This window comes from Mesoplodon densirostris, chromosome 3 (genome assembly GCF_025265405.1).
Source record: "Mesoplodon densirostris isolate mMesDen1 chromosome 3, mMesDen1 primary haplotype, whole genome shotgun sequence".
NCBI lineage: Eukaryota > Metazoa > Chordata > Mammalia > Artiodactyla > Ziphiidae > Mesoplodon > Mesoplodon densirostris.
Window position 1 is genome coordinate 150,281,676 of NC_082663.1, and position 27,386 is coordinate 150,309,061.

The following is a 27,386-nucleotide window of genomic DNA, read 5'->3' on the forward strand; positions in this document are numbered from 1 at the left end:
GGGACAGGAATGACACTGCAAGCATCACATGTGAGTCTAGCATCGGCCCAGAATGTGTGCGAAGGGGCCAGTGGACAAGTGCTGCCAGCCGTCGTCCCTCTATACTCAGATCTGCCTGCCTCTGAGCTGCGCACACGCCTTGCCTCATCCCCTGCAGCAGCGGTCCCCAACCTTTTTGGCACCAGGGATCGGTTTCGTGGAAGACAGATTTCCCACGGCCAGGGTGGAGGGGATGGTTCAGGCAATAATGCAAGCGACGGGGAGTGGCAGATGAAGCTTCACTCGCTCTCCTGCGTGCACCCCCTGCTGTGAGGCCCAGTTCCCAACAGCCCGCAGACCAGTACCGGGCTGTGGCCCGGGGGTTGGGGACCCCTTCCCTACAGGGTTTGCGGGAACATCCTTCTTTTAAAAATTGAAGTAGAGTTGATATACAATATTGTATTAGTTTCAGGTGTACAGCAAAGTGATTCAGTATTTTCTTTAAAGATCTTTTCCATTATAGGTTATTATAAGATACGAAATATAGTTCCCTATGCTATACAGTAGGCCCTTGTTGTTTATCTATTTTCCATATAGTAGTGTGTATCTGTTAATCCCATATTCCTAATTTATTCCTCCCTCCCCTCCCCTTTGGTAACCGTAAGATTGTTTTCTATGTCTGTGTGTCTGTTTCTGTTTTGTAAATAAGTTCATTTGTATTATTTTCAGATTTGACATATAAGTGAAATCATATAATATTTGTCTTTAACTTACTTCACTTAGTATAAGAATCTGTAGGTCCATCCATGTTGCTGCAAGTGGCAATATTTCATTCTTTTTTTATGGCTGAGTAATATTCCATTGTATATATGTACCACATCTTCTTTATACATTCCTCTGTCTATGGATGCTTAGGTTGCTTCCATGTTTTGGCTATTGTAAATAGTGCTGCAGTGAACATTGGGGTGCATATATCTTTCTGAATTAGAGTTTTCATCTTTTCTGGATATGTGTCCAGGATTGGGATGGCTGGATCATATGGTTGCTCTGTTTTTATGTCTTTATTTATTTTTATTTTTAAAGTTTTTGGCCGTTCCATGTGGCTTGTGGGATCTTAGTTCCCCGACCAAGGATTGAACCCCAGCCCTCAGCAGTGAAAGCGCTGAGTCCTAACCACTTGGCCACCAGGGAATTCCCATCTATTTTTATTTTTTAAGGAACTTCCATACTGTTTTCCATAGTGGCTACACCAACGTACACTCCCAACAACAGTGTAGGAGGGTTGTAGGAACTTTCTTATATGATTCTTCTTGGTATTGGGCTAAACTCTTTGCCAATACCCTTCCCCGACAAACGGGCTTTTACATTTGAGGACTGTCTACTGGGTGACTGGTATTTAGCAGAGTGACAAGTGCGGGGATCAGAGAGATCTGGGTCTGAATCCGGCACTTGTCACCTGTCCTCAGAGTTTCATCTTCCAGGCAGTGGGGACAGACCAACAGATGGACATACAGACAGCTGGCAGGGCCTTCTCTAAGGGCAGGAAGGTAGGGATGAGGTGAGGCAGACAGAAGACCTCAGCACTGGGCTTCCTGCAGAGTGAACCACAAGCAAGAGCTGGTCCTTATAGGTAAAGAGTTCTCAGTTTAGCATTAATCGACCTTCCATGATTCTTCTCAACTGTGAAAATGGGGACCAGGCTGGCTCCGAGCACTCAGGGCTGCTGTGAGATTGTCTTAATTCATGAAGAGCGCTTCCAATGGCGCCTGCGCTCACAGAAGAAAGGTCTTGGACTGGAGGCATCCAAGTGGCTGATGTCTAGTGTCGGATGGCATTTTTGTGCTCAATGCAGGTTCTCGAATGCCAGGATCTAACGCTGCCGGGTTCTCTGTTTATCTGTGGTTCTAGTGCCCAGCCTCCGATGGCTTTTCCCCTCCCAGCTGCTGGAACCAACTTGGCCGTGCAGCCCACTCCTGGACTGGGCCCTGCCCTGATTCCGTTTCCCGAGGCCACCCAGCCACCCAGGCCCATCACTCAAGCGGGGTATGGCGGGTACCAGCGCCACCCCGGCCAGGACCTCGGTTACGGCGGCCAGCCCCAGGAGCCTGTGCCGGCGGCCACCACGGCTCCCTCCTACCAGGTATCAGCCCGACTTTTCTCTGCCCAGCACCAGTCCTTCCTTGAAAACGCAATCCAGATGGGCTATCACCCGCCTGATGCTCCCATCCCTGCCCTTAGAGGGGATGGGGGCTGGGCTTGTCCTTCCCGGGCCTTTCCGGTGCTGACGATGCCCCCTTCCTGACCCTGAGCTCTAGGACCGCAGATCTGGCAGCTGTGTTTCCACGTGGAATCGCCAAGGCGTCCCACGCACCATGTGGCCCAACCCCCTGAGCCTCTGTCACCCACAGCTTGTTCCTGATTTGCTTGGCCAAGCTCGTACCCACTTGGCTCCGTCCCCTCCCTCCTTTACTCCCCTTTGCTTCCCCAGGACCTCTGGGACTTCTCCCAACCTCCCATCCTGAGTTCCTGCCCTGCTCCCAGGGCTTCCTCTCGGCCTCTTGGTTCCGTCCTCACTTCCATGCAGTTAGTCCCTGGTCCACCCAGCAGCTCGTATCTCCCTGTGAACCAGAATCCAGCCGTGCTCCCTGCTGCCCCAGACCCTCCCGGCGCCCCCGGCCCCGCAGGCCCCCCAGCCCCTCTCCTGGTGCTCGCAGCCCTCTGCTCCGACCAGCTTCCGGGTCTCCTGCCAGCCCACCCGCTGACCCCCACCAGGGCCTCTGCTCCCTGCCAACCCGGCCAGGATCCCTGTCCCCCGTCTCCGCACGCTTGCCTCCTCCTCCGAGCCATCCCCGGCAGCCCTTGTCCCGTTGCATGTTCCTCAGAGCACTTTTGCTCTCAGACATGAGCATCAGTTTTGAGGGAGCAGGCCACATCCCTCTCCCTGGTTGCTGCGTCCCCAGGTCCCCAAACAGAGGCTGGTACAGAGCAGGAGCTTGGGAACCACATGGATGCAGGCCTTGCAGGGGGCGAGGAGGGGGCCTTGCCCCACCCTGAGCACCTTTCTCCTGCTCTATGTTCCCCATGGAAACCCTCTCGCAGGACAGTTACAGCTATGGACCTTCGGCAGCCGCTGGTGGCTACGAGAACAAACGGGACCCGCCACCTGCTGCTGGCCAGCCTCAGCTCCCAGCCATGGCCACGGCCACGCTCTGCCCACCAGGTGGGTGGGTCTCTGCAGGGTCAGGGCGGGGGCAAGGGGGCCTCACTTATATGGGAGGGACCCCAGGAAAGTCAGGTTTCAAGCGCTTCAGGTTCACAGGAGGTGCAGCAGTAGCGTGGGTCTCAGGGCTGTCTCCTCAGGTACACCCCGAAGTCTCCACTAGTCAATGGGCCTGTGTGTGCCAGAGAGAGGGGCGGGGAGACCCAGACAGAGAGATGGGGGAGAGACGAAGGTGGGGCTGGAAGTGTTTTCCAAGGAGGTGGGTTCTGCTGAGGACTTGGAGTTTAGAGATTGGGGAACCCGGGCTCCGGCCTCCAGCACGGCTCAGACACCCGGGCTTCACAGCCAGTTGCGCCCAGGCCGTGCCAGCTCCCGGCAGCCGGGCCGTCGTGTTGGTCACACTTTCTCTGCTCCCTGGGCCTGGTGTCACAGGAGTGGCTCTGCAGAGGCTGTGCTTGCTCTCCAGGGCCCCAAGGAGCCTACGGTGGCATTGGGTACAACCAAGCGCAGCCCCTGCTGCAGGTGCCCACCACCGAGGCGGGGCAGCTGGCCAGCACTTTGCCCTCCACCTCCACCTACCCCCCGGTGAGCAACGCTAAGCCCGCGGCCTCCTCCCTCTCCACGCTGCCTTCCTCATCCTCGTTCGGCCCGGCCTCCGCCCCGTACACTGGTAAGATGGTGGTTTCCCCCGCAGGCATGCAAATGCAGGCTGTTCCTTTTATTTGCTGCCAAAATAAATGTGGTCCTTTCCTCAAAACCAACCCATCTCCCCCTCTCATTTTTCTCTCCGCTTCTTAGGACCAAGCTACCCGGGCTATGACACATCCCCGTACTCAGCGGTCAGTCCTTACTATCCCCCGCTGCTCCTCCCACAGATGCGGCCGCCCCCACTCCCAAAGCCCGTGGACTCGTCCCTGTGGGGCGGCTCGGGAAGCAATCCCAGTGCCCGTTGCACCGACAGCTTCGCCAAGAAGCTACCAGTTGCCACCAAGTTGCCGAAACCCAGGGGTGGCCCCAAGCAGCTCCCGCTTCACTATTGTGACATCTGCAAGATCAGCTGTGCTGGTCCCCAGGTCAGCCGCCCTCGCCCCACGCTGGGCAGGCCCCGGACCTTCCTGCCCCCATGGGTGGGAGAGCCCTCCCTTGCCCCCTACGACCGGCCAGAGGTCAGGGTCATTGCCTGCTCAAAAGAGATCTGTTATTAATTTGCAATGCCAAGTGCGCATCAGCATAACCTTAAAACTGCCTGGTGTTCTTGTGAAAGACACGAGAGCAGGCCCAGCGCTGGTTGTTGGCCGCAGAAGCGTGGTCTTGCACCCTGAGGCCACCTGCAGCAGGGAGGCCCTCAATGCACCCTCCTGGACACGAGGGCCGGTAGGCGCAGCTGGTCACAGTGCACCTTTGCTGCAGGGCCGTGTAGGTAGGGCCACAGGCGGGTAAAAGCAGCACGTTCGTGTGCGTGTGCGGGCGAGTGCACTGCTGTCTAAGCAAAGGACCTCCCCAACCATGCTCGCAGGTGACCCACCTCGCTCCCTGCAGAGATCATCAGACGCTAGGGCTGGTCCTCACAAAACACCCCGTGTGGATTTTGTCTTGTTCTTAGTACTCTGAGAGAAAGCTGGCACCGTGGAGGCGTGCAGAGACTCCAAACTGCAGACTCTAGAGGTGTGGGAGGAGCCCAGAACCCCTCATTCAGCCCAGACTTCCCTGGCAGAGGGACGAGGGCCGGGCGGCCCGCACTCAGGGCTGCGTCGTGAGGATTCTTGGCTCCTCTCACCAGTCCAATACAAGGTCTGCTCCTGTGATTCTAGACTCTTCGCGGCATCACGTTGAGCAAGGGTGTGACGCTCCCCATGGCCGTGGGGTGTGACGGAGCGTGGGCACATGAGCATCACCCGAGTGGGTGTCGAGGCCTCTCTGAGCCTCGTCTCCCCGTGGGACCGGGTTTCCCCAAGCGTGTCACCACTCGGCATAGCATCTGGCACGCAGACATGTCAGCTCCAGTTGTTCCCAGCTTTTTGTTAATGTTAACAGCGCTTGTTCTTTGGACTTTTCATTGAGGTAGTGGTGGTTTCACAGGTGGTTGTAAGAAACACCGCGGAGAGGCCCACGTGCCCTCACCCAGCGCCCCAAGTGCTGACGTTTTGCCAAACTACAGTCACTATCACAGCTGGCATGTTAGCCTTGAACCTGTCCACTGAGTCAGAGGTCCCAGGTTTTACCGGTCTCACTTGCACCTGCGTGTGCCTGTGTGCACGTGCGTGTGCATGCGTGCGGTCTGCTCCGTGCGAGCTCATCACCTGCCCAGGCTCGCGCATCCGCCTCCACCGCCGAGATGCCGGGTGCTTCTGCAGAGTCCCCGTGCTGCCCTTTCCTGCTCGCCCCTCCCGCGCCCACCCAGCGCCGCTTGACACACGGTTAACGTGGAAGCAGCCACGCACGGCCTCCATCTGCATCAGAAGGACTTGGTCGGCGTGGCCTCCCTGCAGCGGGGGCAGCACTTCTGCCTCTCTTCCGGGCACCTGTCTCTGAGTCCAGGATGGCACAGTTGGCGGTGCGGTCTCTGTCCCGGCCGAGCGAGGGGCCGCCAGGGCAGCTGTGGGCTTCAGGAGCCGCGGGGCACCAGGCAGGCCTCCTTCTAATGCTCCTCTGGGTTTTTTCTCATTCCACATCTGGTCTGTGTCTGTGATGGAGAGTCAGGCACGGGGATGGCATAAACTGCGAACATTTGTTCTTTCTACAGGTTCAGACTCTGCGAAGCGTGTTCTGAAGTAGTTTACTGTTGGCACTTGGTGTATATCCTTCCAGGCTTGTCTCCGTCCCACAGGCTTTTACGTCATGTCCGTGTGCGTGCCTGTGTGTGTGTGTGTGTGTGTGTGTGTTCTGTGGCTTAGGTAAAAAAACAGATTCCTGGGACTTCCCTGGAGGTCCAGTGGTTAAGACTCTGCACTTCCACTGCAGGGGGCGTGGGTTCAGTCCCTGGTCAGGGAACTAAGATCCCACATGCCACGAGGCACAGCCAAAAAAAAAACCCCACAGATATCTACATTCCGAGAGCACCCTTTCCACTCCTGTCCCTGCCCCCAGAGCCAGCCGACGTCACCAGTGCCTTTGGTATTTTCTAGAGGCATTTCTATTCTGCGGAATGTTGACTCTTGGCGTGGTTAGAGGGCATTGGGTTAGCAGCCCCACTTTGCCTCGTCTTAAGGCTTCCCAGAGACAAGTCACGCTGCCCCGTGAGAGCTCAGTCGTGTGCCAGATGCTGTCAGACATCTCGGGCACGTGGTGCGGGAAGCGTGGGTCTGTGCCTCGCGGCCACCTCCCCCCGGTGGACCCCATGGTTTGGGAGCAGTGTTCTAACAGTTAAGTGTGTCCCGCATCATTCCGGTAGCACGCATCCTTGCTTGGCTTCTGAGATTCTGAAAAGCCAGAATATTCTTTCAAGCAGCCCCTGAAACCAAATGTGTGCTCCTTTGAGGATGCTTGCTTAAGAAACTCGTTGATTTTTAGAAAAAACAAAAGAGAAGGCAACCTTATGTCTTTCAGTCCGAGCTTCTGAGTCTTCTATCTGTTGACTGGGCTTTAAAAGGAGGCCATGAACAGAGGGGTGGGGACATCAGGCCTCCCGTGAACCGCGGCAACGGGGAAGGCGCGGTGCCAGGTGGGCACACCCCCCCCTCAGGCTGTCCTCGCTCTCTGCCGGCAGACCTACCGCGAGCACCTGGAAGGACAGAAGCACAAAAAGAAAGAGGCGGCTCAGAATATGGGCATCCAGCCCAACGGCAGCCCACGAGGGGTGCAGGCGCAGCTGCACTGCGACCTGTGTGCCGTGTCCTGCACCGGGGCGGAGGCCTATGCCGCCCACATCCGGGGGTCCAAGCACCAGAAGGTAGGAGCCCCTCACAGGCTCCAGCCCACTTGGGACCCAGAGGGGCATGCGATGACATGGGGGGGTGGGCAGCCACCCACGAGAAGTAGCTTTCCCTGCAGGCCCACGCGTCCTCCTTCCTCCGAAGCCAACCCCCTTCTCCCAGTTATAAAAGTCACATCTGTCCCTGGACAGAAGCATGGAGCAGGGCAGCTCATACCCAGACCCCAGAGGAGACTGTTCTTGGCCTTGGGTGTGTCTGCATGTATATATGAACCAGAGTTTGTATGTTGATGAGATCAAATGGTATATTCCATTCGGGGTCCTTATTTATTAAAAATCAAATTAAAGTAGTAAGGTTTAATATTTTAATATCAAAGTTTTCATTGATACTAAATTAATATCAGCATTTGTCATATTTATTACTATTTTAATATCAATGTTTTCCTGTGGGCTTAAAAATGCCTGTAGTATGTCATCTTATGAGAAAATTAACATGCTCCTCCACCCAAGAGAAGGTAGGGCCCCTCTCCCTGTGCCCTCTTTCTATGGTCCAGAGGTGCTTTTCGGAAATCAGCAAACCTTCCCCAAATGGCATCATGAACCTGCAAGGTGATGCTCACCTTTCGGGTGTGCGCTGAGGACAGGAGGAGGGGGAATTCCTGGCTGGACGCCTGCTTTGAGCTGCACCACAAGGTTTAGAGCGAGAGGGTGTGGAAGGCCCCTGTCCCGTGGCTGCCTCTCTCAGCCCCGTCCACAGAACCCCCTCCAGCTGCCCCAGCTCACTTGCCATGCTCCCTCCTGCCCCTGGGCCTTTGCTCACACCCTGCCCTTGGCATCCCCCTTCCAGCCCCCGCTGCAGGCTGGGCCGCCCTGAGCGCCTGCCTGAGGATCTGTCTTCTCCCCCTGCTCATCAAGGGCCTCGTTCCCCAGCCCAGCTGGGACAGGCTCTCAAATGCCTGCGTGAACCCACAAAACCCACCAAGGAAGGAACAGTGAGGCGTGGAAAAGGGGATGAGCCGGCCTGGTGGTAGCAGGGGTGCAGGCGGGAGAGCTGGGCCCAGGCGGGGTGGGCTGCGGGTGCCACAGCTCGCAGGCTGGGACTCGTTCTGGGGTCAGGAGGCCCTGCAGCCAGCCCCGGGGTGGGGGGCAGGTTTGAGCCGTGAGTGTCAGAGACTTAGAGCCAGAGAAGGTGTCTGAGACAGTCATCAGTGCAGACTCTGGGGGTGGTGGAACAGTCCTTTCCAACGGGAACTTTTGCAAGTAAGTGCCTTTGTTGGGGGGGGGCATGCCGAGGACAGGGTGGGTGACTGTATCCTAGGTGGATCTGTGTCCCTGGATGTGTATATGAGTTCCTGCAGAATGTGGAGGTGTGTCTATGGATGTGTACACCCACGTATACCGAACATGGATCTGTGTCGTGGACATGTACATGTGTACATCTTAGCAGGCGGTCTACACACACTATGTCTCTACCTGGGGCTGGCACTGGGCTGGTGCTTGGCATGCAGAAAACAGCCGTGCTTCTCAGCACAGGTGGTGGAGTTTGGAGGAAGGGCGTCTGTGTAAGCCAGCAGGGGTGTCAAAGTATTATAGGTCCCCCATATGCAGGAGTAGTGGGGGCCTAGAAGCAGGAGACAGCCCAGGAAGGCCCTTCCCAAGGCATTTAAGTGGGAGCAGGGGAAGGGGCAGGGTCCCCGGGGACGGGATGGACCACTGCCCTCACTTCCACAGTCTGCCAGCTCCCCCATGCCCGGTGAGGTGCTCTTCCTACCCCTGAGGAAGGTTGGCCAGGCCTGAGCAGCCCTGACAGGGGGCTGGGTCTGTTCCAGGTCTTCAAGCTGCACACCAAATTGGGGAAGCCCATTCCCAGCATGGACCTGGCGCCAGCGAATTCGGCCCAGGCCACCAGCACCAGCCAGCCGGCCTCCACTCCCCTCACCGCAGAGAGCCCCCCCGTGGCCCCTGCCAGCCCCAGCATGTGTGCCCCAAGCAGGCCAGCGCCAGCCAGGAGACCGGCCGCCTTGAAGGCCTCGCACGTGGGTACGTGTTTCTGCGCTTCACAGCCCCTGCCCTGCCTCCACAAGCTCGCGCCTCAGAGACGGGATGGTCCGGTCAACGGCGTGCGTGCGGCCATCACTTCTGGGGAGGCAGGACCTATGAAGGGGGTGATTCTCTCCCAGATCCCCGCCGGCGGGGTGCCTTCTGCCGCCTTTGGCCCACCCTGGGGAAGCGTGGGCTGAACCAGTGCAGCTTCCATTTCTTCCCGTGGAGCTTGGGACTGAGCTGCGTGCTGGCCACACTCAGGAAGCCAGCCCTAGGCCTGGAGAATCCCCTGGGCTGCCACCTTCCACGTGCTGGAAGCAGCCCCCTTTACACCGGGCACTCTGATAAGTGAGGTGGGCCCCGGGAAATCCAGGCAGGTTCCTCGCAGCCCCATCTCCAACCCTGCCTTCCCTCGAGCGTGTGTCACCCTCACCTGCTATGACCCCTGGGCAGTCACAGCTGCTGAGGGACATGCATTTCAAGGGTAAATAGGCTTACATGTCAGGCACTCACTCCACGTGCCTGATTCACCCTCCACGGCTCTAGGTTTGTCATTAGTCCCACTTTACAGATGGAAGAACCAAGGGGAGGTGAGGAAAAGCACTTGGCTCTGGACCACCCGGTGAGCGGTGGAGGTGGGATTCCAACCCAGTCTCTGCTCTCCACCACCAAGCTTTGTGTGGGAGGCAGGGTCTATTTTATTTTGAGCCTCAGCAGGCCCGAGATTTGAACCATCACGTGATGTTGAAGATCAAAATATAAAGCGGTTTTGGTGACAAAGAAATGTCTCCCTTCTGAGGCTCAGTAAACCCTGGTCAGCTTGATATTCCACTGTTGGTTAACTAAGGGCTGCAGACTTTGTGCAGCAGTGGCGGTTGTCCTCAGAGAGGGGCCTACGACCTGGGCCTCCCTGTGGACCCATCCACCTTGGCACCAAATGCCGTGAGGGCCTCGCTCTCCCAGTTGTGACCCAGGCTGGTGGGAAGGGGTCTCGCGGGACTGTGGATCCCACTGGCTGACGTCACGGAAGGGGGAGGGGGGCAGCGGGAGACCCGGTGGCATCGAGTTGTACCCTTCATGCTGGCGGACCAGAAGCCGACCCTGGTTGCTGGCTGGAGCGGATTATAAGTCACGCGGTTCTTCCTTCCAGGGCCTTCTGCGCTGCCGGCAGCAGACAGCAGACCCCCCCAGGGGAAACCAGCACACCGCAGATCAGAGCGGCCCGGAGAACCGCCCGCCCAAGGAGGCTCTGCGGAAGCATCTGGAACGTGCTGTGACGCACAGCCGGTGGGCGCAGGCTACGTGGAGGAGGTAAGTACTGGGCATCTGGCCGGCCATCAGCTCACCCTGCTCCGCCCTGGGCTCCTATGGAGAAGGACCTTGCGGGGCCAGGCCTCGAGGCCTCGTCCCAGTTCTCCCCTGAGACTTGCACACCCGCCCCGGGAAGACCTCCGCCAGCAAGTGAGCCAGCATCCCTTAGATCTCACTGGAAGGCCCCGGTGCTGGGCTTCAGATCTTAGAAGGAAGGCCCGAGACAGGCAGAGGCGTTTCCTGCCACCGGGCAGCCCCTCTTCCTGCGGCAAGGAAGGTGGCAGGAGGAATCTGTGTCCTGGAAACCCACGGGCACGTGATCCTCAGGCACAGGAACCAGTGTGTACCCCACACCACCACCTGCACGCCCAGGGCTTTGTGGAGCTCAGGTTCTGAGCCCCTCCCCACGAGCCCACAGTCCCAGCCTCCCGGGTGCCTCCCGGGCCGTGCATGTGGGCATTTCTTCCGTGCTTGTGTTCATGCTTTTGTTCACTCAACTCAGCACCTTCTGTTTTGTCCCCTGCAAAATAGCCACACCAGGCAGGCTTCCTGCCAGTCTGGTGGCAGCCCCGGGATGGGGGGACAGGGGAAGGGAGGACGGGACGGTGATGGCAGAGGGGACCCGGGCCTGGGAGGGCGCGCTGGTGAAGAGCCACTCCTCTGAAAGCGTAAACCGCTGGGCAGACAGGAAACCAGCACCCGGCCTGGACGGCCCTGGGGGAAGGAGGTGCCCTGCTGGAGCCCAGACCCGGCGTTTGGGGGCCGTGGGCAGCGCTCAGCCGTGCCTTGTGTCTCAGGTGTGCAACGAGGAGGGCAGAGTGATCCGGTTCCACTGCACGCTGTGCGAGTGCAGCTTCAATGACCCCAATGCCCGGGACATGCACGTGAGGGGGCGGCGGCACCGGCTGCAGTATAAGGTGTGCCTGCAGGGGGCGTCTGGTGGGCCTGGCTGGGGGTGAGCGCCTGTGCTCTTGACATCTTGGCTCACGTCTCAAAACACACCTTTTGCCCCCATGAGTCGGAGCCCCTGGGCCCTTCAGCACCCTGGGCTCAGCCAGAGGGACCCTCGGCTGCTTTCACGAGGCCTCCTTGTCACAGGTTTGCCGGGGCACGCATGCACACGTGTGTTTAGACACACTTGACTATCGGGTCCCATGTACACTTGTGCACAGCACACACTGTGACTCTCCTCGTGACAAACAATGGCTTCTGGATATTTCCTCTCTTTTCAGCAGCCTTGTTGAGATATTCACACACCACGCAGCTCGCCCATGTAAAGTGGCTTTTACTACATTCACAGAGTGTGCAACCAGCAGCTCCATCTAGTTCCAGAACAGTCCGTCAGGAGCCCCGTTCCCATTGGCAGCCACCCCCTACCCCTACCCCAGCCCCTGACAACCAGGAACCCACTCTCCGTCTCTGTGGACTTGCCTGTTCTGGACGTTTCCCATCAATGGAATCACACACTGCGTGTCCTTCTGCATCTGGCTTCTCTCACTGAGCATTGCGTTCTCAGGGTCCACCCACGTTGTAGCGAGTGGCTTCTCCCCTTTTCCTGGCTGAGAGATGCTCCCGTGTGTGGAGGGACACGTTGTGTGTGTTTCACCCGCTGAAGCACACTTGTGTTGTTTCCACCAGTAACCAATCCTTAGACAACACTACACTCTTTGAGTGATGATATTAAGTACTAAGGACAAAGCCCAGTGAGCGAATTGGCAGTGCTATTTACAATATATAGAGCTGGATCCCATACAAATGGAGTTTCCCTGGGTTACTCTGTTCGGGACAAGCATTTCCGTTCAGTCGTCCATCAACACGCGTGACCACTGACCGCGGGTGCTCCTCCGTGTTGCGGCGCCTTCTCCCTCGGGCTCCTTTGTCAGATGCCCAGACGGTTGGCTTGCACAGTGGCGGACGTCACGTCTGCCGCTCTGCAAGTCGGTCGTAGTTTTGTCCCCCGCTGTGGTTGCCTTTCCTGCCATGGCCTTTGGGGACGAGGAGTGTTGACTCTTTGGGGATTGAAACTCACTGTTGTCTAAACCTGGCAGGAGGGACTTCCCTGGCGGTCCAGCGGGTGAGACTCGGCACTTCCACTGCAGGGGGCGCGGGTTCGATCCCTGGTTGGGGAACTAAGATCCCGCATGCCGTGGGGCGTGGCCAAACAATAAAAAAAATAAAAAATAAACCTGGCAGGAGGTGGCACCCCCAGCATTCTCATCTGAACGAAGGTCCCCGATCTTCCCAGAAAAAAGTGAACCCCGATCTTCCGCTTGCGGACAAGCCCAGCACGAGAGTTCGGAAGCTGCTGGAGGAGAGGCTGAGGAAGCAGCGGCAGCTGAGCAAGCAGCGTCTGGGGGAGCTGCGGCGCCAGCATGACGAGATGAGGTGCGGGGCCTCCGGGCCCTCCCCCGCCAGCCGCGCTCAGCCCGGGCTGGACCAGGCGGCACGCGGAGCCGCTTCTGGGGCTCCCCACGCTCTCCCGCGTGACCGGCCTGGGGTCCCGCCGCCGCTCACGGCTCCTTGTCCCTGCCATCCCAGCAGGCGCTACGGCTTGTGCAAGAGGCGGCTGGAAGAGGAGCCACGGGCGCAGGAGGCGCGCTCGGGACGCTCACCGCCTGACCAGCACGCACCTCCCCTCAGGAGCAGGCCGGGGCTGTCCGCAGCCAAGCCTCTGGTGGGTGGTGGTCTCATCTTGATGTGCGAATGCCTCGGGCTGGGGGCTGAGGGCCTCACCTCCAGCCACAGCGATCCCTTAAAGCTTCCTGAGGCCCCAGTGGTCACATCCCTCGGGAGGCTTTGGGTGTCTGTCCATCCGAGGGCCCGAGCCGGGTCGGATGGGAACTGTGGATTGCACCCTGCTGATGGAGGGGGTCACCAGCTGCCTCGGGGCCTCTGGCTCGGAAATTCGACAATGTTGCCCAGGGAGCCCACTGGACCCCCAGTCGGCCCAAACTCCCCACAGCCATCGGGGCCCTGGGGTCCTCACTGGTCCACCTCCCCTGTGGACCCTGTCATTCCTCTGCCTGGCTCTCCGGCCACCGACTGCCTGTCAAAGCCAGCCTGACTCTGGGCCCCCCGCGTCCCCCGGGCTACCGGGTCCTCTCAGCCCACCCGTGACATGACACTTGTGCCTTTCCCCGAAGCCCATGAGGCGGCCAGAGTCCAGCGACGACCGGCACGTCATGTGCAAGCACGCCGCCATCTACCCCACAGAGGAGGAGCTCCTGGCTGTCCAGAAGGCCGTCTCCCACTCGGAGCGCGCCCTCAAGCTCGTGTCTGACACAATGGCTGATGAGGATTCTGCGCGCCCAGAGCCAGAGGGCGGGGAGTGCAGGTAATGGGCATCACCCTCCTGTCCGGGGGCCTGGGGTGACAGAGGCGGTTCCACTGCCAGGTGGCTTCGAGCCCTTGGACGCCCAGGGCTTTCCAGAAAACTCCCCAAGAGAGGCTCAGAGCCGGAGCCCCGAGGCTCACGGAGAGTTGTAGTCCCAACTGGCGAGAGCCGTTGTTCTAACACCAGAAGTTACTTTTCCTGTCAAAGGCGCGTGTAGAAATGTAGTTCACAGGGGATTAGCCCCTCTGTTTCCTCACCCATAATGCGGACATAAGTGTGATTCTCCTGGAGCAGGAGGTGCCGCATGAATCATCTTTCCAGCTGCCGGGAGTGTCGCAAGATGGAAAGTCCCGATGCCTTGTCGTGAATCATCACACAGTTTAAAGAATCTGAGAGGGAGTTAGCTTTTCCAAGTCCCTTCTCTCTGGGTGGCTGCTTTTCCATTTACTTTTCTTTTTTGGCCGCACCACACAGCTTGTGGGATCTTAGTTCCCCGACCAGGGATTGAACCCGGGCCCTAAGTAGTGAGAGCATGGAGTCCTAACCACTGGACCGCCAGGGAACGCCATCATTTACTTTTTTAAGGTTTTTTGGGGTTCTTTTTGGTGGTAAAATACTCATAACATGAAATTTGCCATTGTGACCATTTTTATGTGTACAGTACGGCAGCACTAAGTACATTCACAAGGTTGTGCAACCATCACTGCTGTCCATTTCCAGAACTTTTTCATGATCCAAAACAGAAATCTGTCCCATGAAATTCCCCAGGCCGCTCGCTGCCCCCGCCCCTGGCACCCACCTTTCCATTCCCTGTCTCCACGGCTTGGCCTGTTCTGGACGTTTCACGCCAGTGGAATCATGCAGCATCTGTCCTTTTGTGTCTGGCTGATTCCAATCAGTAGCTTCTTCCTGCCACAGTGTTTGCTCCCCGACAAGAACATGAGAGCCACTCGTGGGTCACCAGGTGTCATAATGAAATGCACTCGCCCCTCAGCGTGAACGCAGCTGCCTCCCGGGACAGTGGGCCTTCCTCACCGCCTGGAAGGGGAAGCAGGCGCGGCCCCTCGGGCAGAAAGGGGGACCCTCCCTTAACCTCCACCCTGATGTCTTCTGAAGGAAAAGGCCCCTCACTTAGTGCTTTGCAGTTTTGCTCCCGTTTTCTCCCCGTACTCGTGTTTTGGGTTTTTTGTTGTTGTTGTTTGAAAATATTTTATTTATTTATTTATTTTTACTTATGGCTGCGTTGGGTCTTAGTTGTGGCATGCGGGGTCTTGGTTGCAGCACGCGGGATCTTTGGTTGCGGCGTGTGGGCTCTTTGTTGCCGTGCGTGGGCTTCTCTGTAGTCGTGGTGTGCAGGTCCATTAGTTGCGGCGCGAGGACTCTCTAGTTGTGGTGCGTGGGCTCCGTAGCCCTGGGCATGTGGGATCTTAGTTCCCTGACCAGAGATTGAACCGGCGCCCCCTGCAGTGGAAGTGCAAAGTCTTAACCACTGGACCGCAGGAGAAGTCATGGATGTTCCATTATTTACTTAACTATTGCAAAGAATGTGTTAGTGTTTGTTTTGTTTTTTCTATTTTATTATGGAAATTCTCTAACACACAGAAAAGGTGACAAGGCCCAAGTGACCATCCCTAAACCAGGGATGACTCACTTGCTCTCTACCCACCCCCCTCCTCGACAGACCCACTGCGGTTAAAGGAAACCCTATCAGACATGATATCAGGCATCAGCCTGAGGGTGGAGTAGGTGTCTCTAAACAAGACTCTTTTTCATTTAACAAAACCAGAACACCATTATCATACTTGAAAAAAATGAACAATAATTCTTCAACCCCATCAAATATCCAGTCAGTGCTGAAATTTCCAGTTTTTTGTTTAGGGGTTTTTTTTGTTTTGCAGTTGGTGTTGAATCAGGGTCCATATTGATTGACAACCTGTCAGTGTCTTTATCTGCAGGTTCCCTGCCTCTCTGCCTTGTCTTCCCCTGAAGGATCTGGTCCTGGTCCCATAGACATCCCAGGTGCGGCCAGGTCCCCTCAGACCATCCCAGGCTCCAGCACTTGCGGTCCCAAGACAGACCACAGAGAAATACACAAATGCATTACAGAATTAGGTTATCTCGTATCCTGAGAAGTGTCACAAAGAAAGCAACAAAGTGGGGACCAGGGAGTGGCAGGATCAGGTGGCAGCTTTGAGAGCCAAGGGGCGAACATTTGTGTTGTGACAGCTGTGGGGAGGGCCGCCATGTGAGGGCACCCCAGGCAGCGGTCCAGGTGGGATGAGCCTTTGGGGGGAGGGAGTGGAAGGAGAGGGCGGTGGCGAGGCGGCCCAGGGGTCAGGCTGGGGGCCTCGGGCCCCGGGAGGAAGCTCAGGTGTCCCTAGCCTGCAGAGGGGCAGCACTAGGAGGGTGGCTGCCGGGTGGACGCGGTGGTGGGAGTCACCTGCAGAAAGTGACCAGGCCGGTGCAGTGCAGGTGGGGACACGACTCCGGGGGAGGCAGGGAGTGCCTGGCCGGCGGCCTCGGGGGAGTCCAGGTGGGGGCGAAGCGGCCACAGAGGCGGCTCAGCAGCACGAAGCCGCAAGGACCGACGAGGGGACCCTGCTGGCTGAGGACCAGGGCGCCGCTGGGGGTGGCCGCGGGTGGCCTCTTCCAGAATGCAGTTTATTTATTTATTTATTTATTTTTTGCTGTACGCGGGCCTCTCACTGCTGTGGCCTCTCCCGTTGCGGAGCACAGGCTCCGGACACACAGGCTCCGCGGCCATGGCTCGCGGGCCCAGCCGCTCCGCGGCATGTGGGATCCTCTGGGATCGGGGCACGAACCCGTGTCCCCTGCATCGGCAGGCGGACCCTCAACCACTGCGCCACCAGGGAAGCCCCCAGAATGCAGTTTATTAGGAAACGGTGACTGCCGCCAGCCCTGCTGAGCAACACAACTTCCTAGCGGCAGTTCCAAGCGCTTTTCCCAGATCTGTCTCCTCGTGGCTCTTTGATCAGGTGCCCCTGGGGAGGGCCGTGCTCCCATTTTACAGATGAGGAAGCGGCCCCGCGTGCAGGAGCAGGGACCCTTCCTCCCCACCCTCTGCCCACGCGTTTGCGGGTTTGTCTCGGCAGCCGCCCAGGCCCCTCTGCTCGGATCCTGAAAGGCGTGATGCGGGTCGGCCTGCTGGCGAAGGGCCTCCTCCTGCGGGGAGACAGGGCCGTGCAGCTGATCCTGCTCTGCTCCCAGAAGCCCAGCCGCGCGCTGCTGCGCAGAGTCACGGAGCAGCTGCCCCTCCAGCTCCCGGTGAGGCGCCCGGCCGCGCATCGCGTGGCTTCTACGCGGCTTGGACACAAACCGGTTTGTTTTTAGAAACAGGCGCAAGGAGAGAGTGGTGGAACTTGAGGGTTCCTTTACAAAGGGGGTTGAGGGTAGAGCTTGGAAACAGTCTAAACGTCCGGCCACTGAGGACGGTTACTTCCGTCACATCCACAGCAGAGCCCAGCCAGCAGGGCTGGGAGCACAAATGGGATGAAATCCACAGGACAAACACTCAGGCTCATGAGACTAGAGAGGCGCAGGGCTGGGGGTCGGCCGGACTTTCTCCTCCGGAGCAGTTCCTGTTGTTGCCATAGAGGCTTTTTTTTTTTTTTTTAATAAATCTATTTGTTTATTTTTGGCCGAGTTGGGTCTTCGTTGCTGCGCGCGGGCTTTCTCTAGTTGCGGCGAGCGGGGGCTACTCTGTTGTGGTGCGCGGGCTTCTTGTTGCGCTGGCTTCTCTTGTTGCGGAGCGCGGGCTCTAGGCACATGGGCTTCAGTAGTTGTGGCATGTGGGCTCAGTAGTTGTGGCACATGGGCTCTAGAGCGCAGGCTCAATAGTTGTGGCGCACGGGCTTAGTTGCTCCGCGGCATGTGGGATCTTCCCGGATCAGGGCTTGAACCCGTGTCCCCTGCACTGGCAGGCAGATTCTTAACCACTGCGCCACCATAGAGCTTTCCTCAAGCAAGATGGTAACTGGGAGAAGAGTGAAATCATGTCATGATTTAAATTGATCATCTTCCATTAAAATACTCAGTTCCCAGGGCGGTTTCTTCTTCCTGATGTGTCTGCTGCCCTTTCTGAGAGAATTCAGCATCGTTCCTCCGACTCGTGTAGCAAGCACTGGGGGCCGGGCAGACCCAGGCTCGCCTCTGGGGCTCCCAGTCTGGTCAGGAGACGCAATAAGCAAACACAGAGCAAGCTAACTTCCAGTTTATCTTCTGTAGAGAAATTAAAACCTGATGTCAAGTAGCGAGCACCTGGGGAGAGTGGGGGCCACTTCAGACAGGACCGTGGGAGGTGTGTGTCCTGACAGAAGATGGAACAGGTGAAGTGAGAGCTGAGAGATGAGGAGAGGCCTTGAAAGATGGGGGGGTGGGCAGTATTCCACATAGAAGGACCTGCACCTGCAGAGGCCAAGAGGCAGGAGGCCCAGGGAGATGCGTGCCCAAATGGACAAGGGCCTAGATCAAGCTGGGCCTGAAGGCCATGTGGGGAGGTAAGATTGCCTCCTCAGGGAAATGGGGAGACTGGAGGGTTTTAAGCAGGGGAGTGACATGCTCCGACTTCACCAATTTAATCACTCGTTTCCTGAACACCCATGACGTGACAGTTTTCTGCTCAATACCGTAGGGGTTGCAAAGATGGCTCAGATGCAAGCCCTGTTCTCCGGAACCTTGCAGCCCAGCGGCTAAGACAAAGCCCTAAGCCCCATGAAGATGGATGAGGCCATGGGGAAGATGGCTAAGGCCACAGGAGAGCTGGCAGTGACCCCCACTCCCAGCCGTGTAGACAGACCCTCCTAGCCGTTACCTGGCCGAGTGTCTCGGGGGACCCCAAAGCAAGATGAGGGACACAGTAAAGCTTTTCTATGCAGGCACCAGTTCACTGCACCAAACCCACCTTCGTTGTGCAGTCTCCCCGGGAGGCTGGTAATCAGGGATGGCAGTCGGAGTTCTGATGATTGTGCACAAGGGGTCCCTTCTTCCTGAGCCCCTGAGAGTGACAAGCCGGAGAGGGTGTAAATGGAGGGGAGAGAGATCCGCTGAGAGGGCGGGGCTTGTCTGGCAGCTCTGCTTGCAGGGGGGCTGACCCTCAGGGTATCCCCCAGTGATGCAGCCGGCACAGGCTGGGTCCTAAAGATGCGTGTGCTGGGGCAGGGCTGAACCCTGGGCAGCCGTGGGGTGGGTACCGGAGCCGAGGGGCCTCAGGTCTTGCCTGGAGGCCGCCCCTGTCCAGTGTCCTGAGAAACCATCGTTCTGCCCTCATTACCCAAACAGTAGCCTGCTGGACCAACTGAAGGATTTTGCATTTTTCACTGAATAGCATCTCTTGGGTCACATTCCATATTCTTTCTTAGGGAGCTTCATTCTTTTTTGTGGCCGAAGAGTATCCTGTTGCCACTTGTCCATAACTAGCTGGGTCCTTCCATGTAGTTCGACATTTAGGTTGTGTCCAGTGTTCTGTGTTACCAGTGAGGCTGCAGCAGATGAAGAACCTTGTACACACGCTGCTCCACACACGTGGGAGTGCGTCCTGGGGCAGAGTCGCGGGGTCCAAGGCATGAGCCTGGAGGCTTCTGCTGAGTGTGGCCAGGTCAGCCTCCACCAGCAGTTTAGAGACGCATGGATTTGCCAGCCCAGCGCCTCCTCAGACTCTGAGTTTTGTCCTTCCTACAGCTGACGATGGCACCCCATTCTAGTTTTAACGTGATTCTCCCTTGCCATGGGAGTCTTTTTTTTTTTGGCCGTGCCTCGAGGCACGTGGGATCTTAGTTCCCTGACCAAGGATCGAACCCGCGCCCCCTGCTCTGGAAGCGCAGGGTCTTAACCACTGGACCGCCAGGGAAGTCCCTTATGGGAGTCTTTTTTTGTCATTATGTAGAAAGGGTCACTTTGGTTTCTCTTTCTGCAAACTATCTATCACTTGCCAGTTTTTTTTTTAAGATTTATTATTTATTTCTTTATTTATTTGTATTGTTTATTTTTTTGTGTCTGCGTCGGGTCTTAGTTGCGGCACACGGGATCTTCACTGAGGCACGGGATCTTTGTTGCGGCACGTGGGCTTCTCTCTAGTTGTGGCATGTGGATTTTCTCTTCACTAGTTGTGGCAGGCAGGCTCCAGGGCACATGGGCTTTCCAGTTGAGGGGCGCAAGCTCAGTAGTTCTGGCACGCGGCATGTGAGATCTTAGCTCCCCGACCAGAGATTGAACCCGAGTCCCCTGCACTGGAAGGCAGATTCTTTACCACTGGACCACCAGGGAAGTCCCCACTTGCCGGTTTTGCTGTTGGGTTGCTGATCTTGTTGTTATTGAGCTTTGGGTGTTTTTACATATGAAGGCACCTTGATGCTAGGTCTGCTGTCTATATGCATTTCTACGTGTGCACTTCTGGAGGCTGGGGCTGTGTCTCTGTCCCTGGGAGGTTCCAGAACACCCGGCATGAAGCCTGGTACCCAACCGCGTCCTGCCTCTCAGGTGGAGTAATGAGGCGTTGTGTTGTATTTGCACCTCGTAGATGGTGACAGAGGACAAGTACGAGGTCTCCTCCAACCCTGAAACCGACATCATCATCTCCTCCTGCGAGGAGCCCAGGATACAGGTCACTGTGTCCATCACCTCGCCCCTGATGCGGGAGGACCCCTCTGCAGACCGAGGTGCGTCAGGGCCCTTCCGTCCAGCCCTCCTCTCCACACACCCGGTGGCCTAGGGCAGCGTCCGCCTCTGCTCTAGGCGGAAGGTGGGGGTGTTGCCACAGCCAGTTTCCCGCACTTCCGTTAGCCCGGATGCCCTGGTGAGATAAGAGCTGGGCCTTGGGGCTGCAGAGGAAGGGAGGGAGAGAGCTGGGGCGGAGTGTCGAGTGGCTCAGTACCCAGCTGTGGGGCATGTGTGCCGGGATCACTTCCTCCCATCCCTCCTGGCTGGCTCCCCGCCCAGAGGAGACCAGCTGTGCCCCATCCCCCAGCAAGGCAGGGGCCCAGGGACCTGAGACAGATGCCCATTGCCTGAGCCAGTGGGAGGGGATGCGGGGTGAGGCCAGAGGACAACCAACAGGGAGGGTGCAGGCCAAGCCGATGGGGATGCACCCGAGTCTCATCCAGCCGTGAAACCTCCTGGAACAGCCCTGGAGACTGTTTCCCAAACTCCAGTCTTTCTTGGACCCCCTTCATGATTGTTGTCAGATCTGAGGGCCCCGAACCACTGATGCTTTCCTCTGAATCAATTCCTTTTTGACTCTTAAATTTTTAAAGAGGAGAGCCTTTGAACCGTAAGTGGAAAACCATTACCAGTTGTCATAAAGAGAGTGTCATCTGAAAATAAATACAGTGGGAAGAAAAAGTGATGCCCTTCAGTTCCAGGTGGAAGCCCTGCTAGGGCTTGCTCCAAGGGGGGGATTGGGAATGTCGGAAAGGGTTCAAGGTCCAAGGCCACGGAAAGAGGTGGACTGGAGGGGGCTAGAGAACCGGAGACCCCTCCGAGGGAGCCCCGGGCCCCCAAGAGCTGCGATGTCCCTGCCCTGCTGGTTGCTGCTGGGAGGGGAGCTTTCAGCTTCCTCTGTTGCTTGCTCTCAGCCCCAGAGGAGCAGACCCAGGCCTGGGGGTTGGGGGGTTTATGGGCGACAGAGAAACCTCTGCTCCCTCCTGTGACCTAAAACACCAGGACCTCGCAGAATAAGGGGAGAAGAATTTTCCTGAAGCAAGAAGAAGAAGGAATCAAAAACAGGCTGGAATTTCCCCCAGACACGGGGCCCTGGTCACCCGTGATGGCGTATGCTCAAAACTGACCCGCTGTCTCCCTCTTAATTATGCATGCGGAAGTTTCTGGCAATCCAGCTTCATTCATAGTTTTCCGTCTGAACTGTGATTTGCTAACCAAGGGAGTCAGCGCCGGGTGACAAGCGTGGAGCTCTCTCCTCGTGAGAGCGCAGAACCTGGAGGGGATGGGATCTTCGTGGAGAGGATGTCTGTGGTCCTTGCAGCGTCCCGGAGAAAGGGCCAGCGAGCGGAACCATGTATCTTCTGGATAAATGCAAAGAGGCCTAGGGGCCTGCGGGCCCGGCCATGTGGCCCGGGCAGCGGGAGCAGGGAGAGGAGCGCCTGGCCCATGTGCCCTTCTCTTCTAGAAGGAACAGCGGCGCCTCCACCTGACCCTGGAGATGTCCTGAGCTCAGAGAAGTGCCTCCAATTGTTGGCTGCCCTCCGCCACGCCAAGTGGTTCCAGGTCAGGGGTCGGGCCCAGAGCGGGCTTCCAGTACAAATGAGGGACAGACGTGGGTGGGGTGGCTCCTTGGCTGGCTGCTCGGCCCACGTGTCCACGCCCAGCGCTAACCTGATGGAGGTTGCATCCTGGCTGACTGGGTCAGGAACTTGAAAGGAGTGACCACCACTCTGGGGGTGGGGGGCCGCGACGGCCGGCACTAGGGCTCAGCCCTGGGCCATTTGGGAGTGGAGTCTGCTTCCGGTCACCAGCTGTGAGGCCGGCCAGCCCATGCCTCCCAGAGTCCCTCACTGCCTCCACTGCCAGGACAGGACCCCCGGCTGGGCTCGCTGCCCCTGGATCAGCCCTTGTTCCCTCGGCCCCGTGCACATCGCTAACCATGTGCTTCTTTCCCCGAAGGCGAGAGCCAGCGGCCTGCAGCCCTGTGTGATCGTCATTAGGGTCCTTCGGGACCTCTGCCAGCGTGTGCCCACCTGGGGGGCCCTGCCGGACTGGGTAAGGCAGTGCCAGGGGGCTGGCCCTGCTTTAGGAAGCCCCCAACCCCTGACAGGCCACAGCCCTGGGAGGCCGAGCCTCATTTCCTGGTTCAGCGCTCAGCTTTCCAACAAAGGGCTGGTGTCTGTCCGAGCGCCAGGAGAGGTGGATCGCGGAGGGGCATATCAGGGTCCCTTGGCCCCAGGGTGAGGCTTGCTACAGACACAGTCTCATTTGACTGCATTATCTGGAACCCACAGCCTTGCAGGCAGAATCAGGAAGCATGCAAATACAAGGGCGCCCCAGCAAGAGGTGGTGCCTAAACCTGCAGGTGTCAGTGCAGAGGCCCCCGTGAGGGCAGGCAGCCTGGTGCAGACCCACCTCCTCTGAAGGGGAGGTCCCCTGCGGCCCTGACACCCCAAGTCAGCAGACCCTGAGCCCTTCTGGGGGGAGAGGATGCGAAGGCCCCCTGTCCCCCAAATCCCCAAGCTGCCGTGTTGTGAGACCCCCAGCTCCTGCCCTCCGTGGGCCCCCCTGTCCCATCTTTCAGGATCTCATCTCGTCTGTGCGCCCCTCAGCAGGTCTGTCTCTGAGTGTCCCTCTCCCGTCACACACCCACTGATCCCCCAGCGAGCGCAGATGTGTAGGTTTTTAAGCCTTTCACCTTGGACGTTATCCTTGGGAAGGCGGCCGAGTGCCCTGACCTTGGAGGGACGCGTGCATCTTACGTGCAGCCTTCTGCTGCCAGTTCATTGGCTCCCATGCCCAAAGGCGGGTTCTTGGACCCTTCCCACCTGAGCCCAGGCTACCCTTGGCCTTGCTCATGAGGGCTCTGGTGCCCACCCGGACCTCGGCTTCCTGCCCGTGGACCGGGGAGACGTCCACTCTCGGCACCACCCCTGGTGGATGGCACAGTGGGTGGCCCCGTGCTGAGTGACGAGCGGGGTTCACTCAGACGCTGGGAGGGCCCCACATTCCTCGGAGCCTGTTTCCCTGTAAGTGTAGATGCAACCCCCATGATGGTCACAGCTCTGGCCCTGCTCTGGGACCCGGGCAGGTGGCTCCTTGGAGGTGGGGACAAGCCTGCGCGGGTCCCCAAGTCCTTGTGACCCTCATGGCCCTTGCTGTCTGAACCCCGGGTCATGGAGAATGAGTTTCTTTTAACCCTCATGACACTGGTTTGCAATGTTACCATCTATGGGATTTTGCTGATGTCGAAACTAGGCGAGAGAGTTCCCTAGAGAACTGAGAGAAACCCGCCCAAGGCCACACCAGGGTGGCAAGGCCCCGGTGACCCCCTCCTTGTAGAAGTTCAGGGGTGGGTGGGCGTGAGGGGAAGAGCTGGGAGGGGAGCCTCACGGCCCCGGTCCCCTGGAGACCTGGCCGAGGCCGCAGAGCTGCGCCGTCCTCAAAGGCCCGGGTCTCCTTCTCTGTCCCCACCCGGCCCAGGCCATGGAGCTGCTGGTGGAGAAGGCTCTGAGCAGCACGAAGGGGCCCCTGAGCCCCGGGGGCGCCGTGAGACGGGTCCTGGAGTGCGTGGCCTCGGGGATGCTCCTGACAGGTCAGTCCCTGGGGGCCGGGAGCCCAGACCCTGGAGCACGTGGCAGAGACCAAGGGCCATGGCGGGGGCTGGGGGACAGGGGAGCGCAGAGGAGCCTCTTAGGAACACTCGAGAACCACGTGCATCACAGGACAGCGGACACAGACGTGCACACACATGTCACCACTCAAGGGAGCCGCGCGGAGGTGTGGACCAGCAGGAAGGAGAGGCGGGGTGGAGGCTGGAGGGGAGGGGTCCGTGCCTTCTCTCACGCTCCTCTGATGGCACACCCACCCTCTCGGGGGAGCCAGGGACAGCCCGGGGGACATTTCCAAAGGAAACAACAGGAATTCCATGATGGGCTGTGTACAGATATGTTCACCACGATGTCCTTCACGGTAGCAGAAGGAGGAGAGCACGCTTGCGGCCCACGTGACATGTTAGATGCAAAACGGTGTTTTCCAGTCATTTCAGTGACATGGGACAATAGCGTTTTAAGTCGAAGAAGAGGATGATACACTGGCCCGTGGTGTGAGCCTTTTCTGTAACTACATGCTCGCCCACGTGTGCACACACACACATGCAGGCGGTGAGGAGGTCTGCTGAACGTGTGTGGGACTGGAGGGAGGACTGGCAGGGGAGAGGCCCGGTGTGGCCCGTGGGCGCGAGGCAGCCAGGTGCAGACCCCGCAGCACTGCAGAGCCGCAGTGGCACCTTCGTAAGGGTGCACTCTCCTTCTCTACCACTGCCACCTCCCCTATCAAAGATGGACCGGGGCTCCAGGATCCCTGCGAGAGAGACCAGGTGGACGCCCTCGGGTCCATGACCCTCCAGGAGCGGGAGGACATCACGGCCAGTGCCCAGGTAGGAGGCCAGCCCACGGGGCTCCCCGACTAGGGCCAGCTCGACCTGGCTGCAGGCGGCCCAGGTCCCAGCCCCCACTGGCATCTGCACTGCATCCCAGGAAATGGTCTGGGACTCCCCTTCCCACCCCCTCCCTTACAGAGACAGGTGGCTTGTGGGTGACAGGACTGCTTCCGGGGGCAGGGCCAGCCTGGCCCAGAAACAAAGCTACTCCTGTAATGAGGTGCAGACTTGGGGCCTCCTTGGCCGGTACTATCCTCCCCAACCCTGCCCTATGATCTGCAAACACCCAGCCAAGGCCTCCAGCTGGGCCTAAACAGCTTCAGGCCCCAAAGCAGAGACCCCGTCTGTGGCTTCCCTTTTGTTTGCAAATTTTTACTTATAAGCAAGTCTCCCAGCAGTACAGAAATCTCACTGGACCTGACATTTATGAAAGGTCTTCAGTGGAAAGAGTCAAATTGCCCTTGATTAGAGCCGAACCCGGAGAGGCAGGATCTAAGGTCCCTGTAGCGAGGAGAGAAAGAGCTGAAATTCTGAGGGGCTTCCTGGCACAGTACTCACCACTAGCTGGCGCAAGCAACTCCCAGTACAGTTCTTCACGCCCAAGGGTGATGTGAGCTCTGCAGTTGCTAGAAGGGTGTTGAGGATGCCCAGCAAGCCCCCGAGTCTGCACGGGGCCATGAGAGGCGGGCCAGCAGGCCACGGGCAGAAGGGTCCTGATGGGTCGTTTGCCCCCAGCACGCCCTGCGCATGTTGGCGTTCCGGCAGATCCACAAGATCCTGGGCATCGACCCTCTGCCGCCCCCCAAAAGCAGGCCTGGGGCACGCTTCCGGAAGAGGCCACGGGAGGCGAGCGAGGCCGAGGCCGAGGAGAGCGCTGGCCAGAGGAAGCGGGCTGGCGGGGCAGAGGGGGGCCCGTGTGAGCGGCCTCGCCTCCCCAACGGGACCTGACGCCCCACCGAATGGCTGCTTCACCCCTGACACTGGGCAGTCCTGTTTTCCTTTGCAGTAATGTTCCATAGATTTCTTTAAAGACACTTGTGCTTAAATCATTAGCAAAATCTCTTCATCTGGTGATTTCAGCTGTGGGGGTTGGGGCACAGCGCCCCAAGGCTTGCCTTCACCCGGGCGAGAAGGTGCAGCACAGTTTTAAACCCTGGCATTTCTTGCTAGCTTTAAACTCACCCTGTGGCCTACTAAGGGTGTGGGTTTTTAAATGGCTTCGTGAGGACACACCAGCCGTGCGTGGATTTGAAATCTCACGGGCAAGCCCACTGGGGGTCCCACATTGGGAAGCCTGGCCCCGGAAGGCAGGTCGGGAGGATCCAGGGTGGTGGCCAAGCCTGAGAGTGTGCCCAGGCCAGGGTCCTCAGTCCCCAGGCCCAGTCTGCTCCAAACACTCTGCCCCCTCCAGCTCCCAGCCTGGAGACGGCCCCGCGGCCAGAGGTCTGCAGGGCCTGAGCTGGGCTCGTCCCCCAGCCCGCCATGGGAGGGCCACAGAGCCAAAGGGTGGTGAGGATGCAGGCTGGGCACGCCCCTGACCCCCGGAACATCTGTGACCCCCATGGCACTGCACCCCGCGCCTCTCCGTGCCTTCTGCACTACGAGAAACAGCTCTGTACACCTCATTCGGGGCTGGGTTCGCCTTGTCTTTCTCCCGTCCTCCTTGCATAGGTGCAGCCAATGTGGGTCCAGGGCCCGCCCCTTGAAAGTGGAGTCTGGGGGCTCTGCCTGGTGCAGGGCACAGAATCAGGTGCCTCCTGGCACTGGTGGACATGAGGGCACCCTTGCCCAGCCTCCGCCCCGATCCGTCCAAACTTCCCTCTTTGCGACAACTTCTCTTCTCCGGATGCCCTATGGCACTGAAGGAGATAAGTCCATCTTTGGGCTGACACGATCTTTTCTGGTCACTTGATTGTTTCAAGCTCATTTCTGTGTTTAAGGGACAGCCTGTGTGTGGCTTCACATCTAATGTCTTTGTAGAACTACCTGGAAGTTTGGGGGGTGGGGAATAAATGAGATATGCCTGTCTCTTGGTGTGGACCGCGCAGTCCTTCCTCGGGGTGCAGTGACCCTGCTGGGCTCCTGCAGCCTCTCAGGGCCCCAGGCAGGGGCCCTGACCAGCCAGAACTTCTCCCCGAGGCTCTGAGGCTGGGAGTGTGGATGGGGAGGAGGTCCAAGGGACTGGTGCTGCCCAGGTGTGGGCCTCTCAGGCCATCTCCACACTGAGGTCCCCTGGGAATGCAGAGGAGCCAGGCTCTGCAGACCCCACCCCCAATCCCGGGGATCCAGCCCAAGAAGCACTCATATCACACACATCCTGCAGCCACTCAAGGAACCCACCCTGACCTGGTCCAGGAGATACACAGCGGGACCATCAGCGGGAGGGTCGGGGACCCGGAAGGCTTCCTGGAGGAGGGGGCAGCCAAGCTGAGTTGGGAGGGGTGGCTCTCCGCCTGCAGGCCCCCTACCAAGAGTTACCCCGCGGTTTCCCCAAGTCCTCATTGCAAACCTC

The 27,386-nt window shown here is 58.4% G+C and overlaps 1 protein-coding gene across 1 annotated transcript; it reads left to right on the forward strand.

The window, feature by feature from the left end:
- Positions 1-1,532: 1,532 nt before the first annotated feature.
- On the forward strand, positions 1,533-25,822 carry ZFR2 (zinc finger RNA binding protein 2). Its single transcript, XM_060094501.1, has 19 exons — positions 1,533-1,537; positions 1,888-2,119; positions 3,079-3,199; positions 3,666-3,869; positions 3,998-4,272; positions 6,906-7,088; positions 8,900-9,110; positions 10,264-10,424; positions 11,222-11,341; positions 12,670-12,809; positions 12,963-13,098; positions 13,568-13,758; positions 16,872-17,043; positions 20,294-20,432; positions 21,899-21,996; positions 22,393-22,488; positions 23,917-24,028; positions 24,774-24,871; positions 25,610-25,822. The coding sequence occupies exons 1-19, from the start codon at positions 1,533-1,535 to the stop codon at positions 25,820-25,822; spliced, it is 2,907 nt and encodes a 968-aa protein (XP_059950484.1).
- The last annotated feature ends 1,564 nt before the right edge of the window (positions 25,823-27,386 follow it).

What these genes read in the sequence shown, in the direction of transcription:
- ZFR2 (XM_060094501.1), top strand. An exon ending in GCGCAGGCTACGTGGAGGAG is followed by an intron (nt 10,425 to 11,221) that starts GTAAGTACTGGG and finishes CTTGTGTCTCAG; the next exon opens with GTGTGCAACGAGGAGGGCAG. An exon ending in AGCTGCCCCTCCAGCTCCCG is followed by an intron (nt 17,044 to 20,293) that starts GTGAGGCGCCCG and finishes TGCACCTCGTAG; the next exon opens with ATGGTGACAGAGGACAAGTA.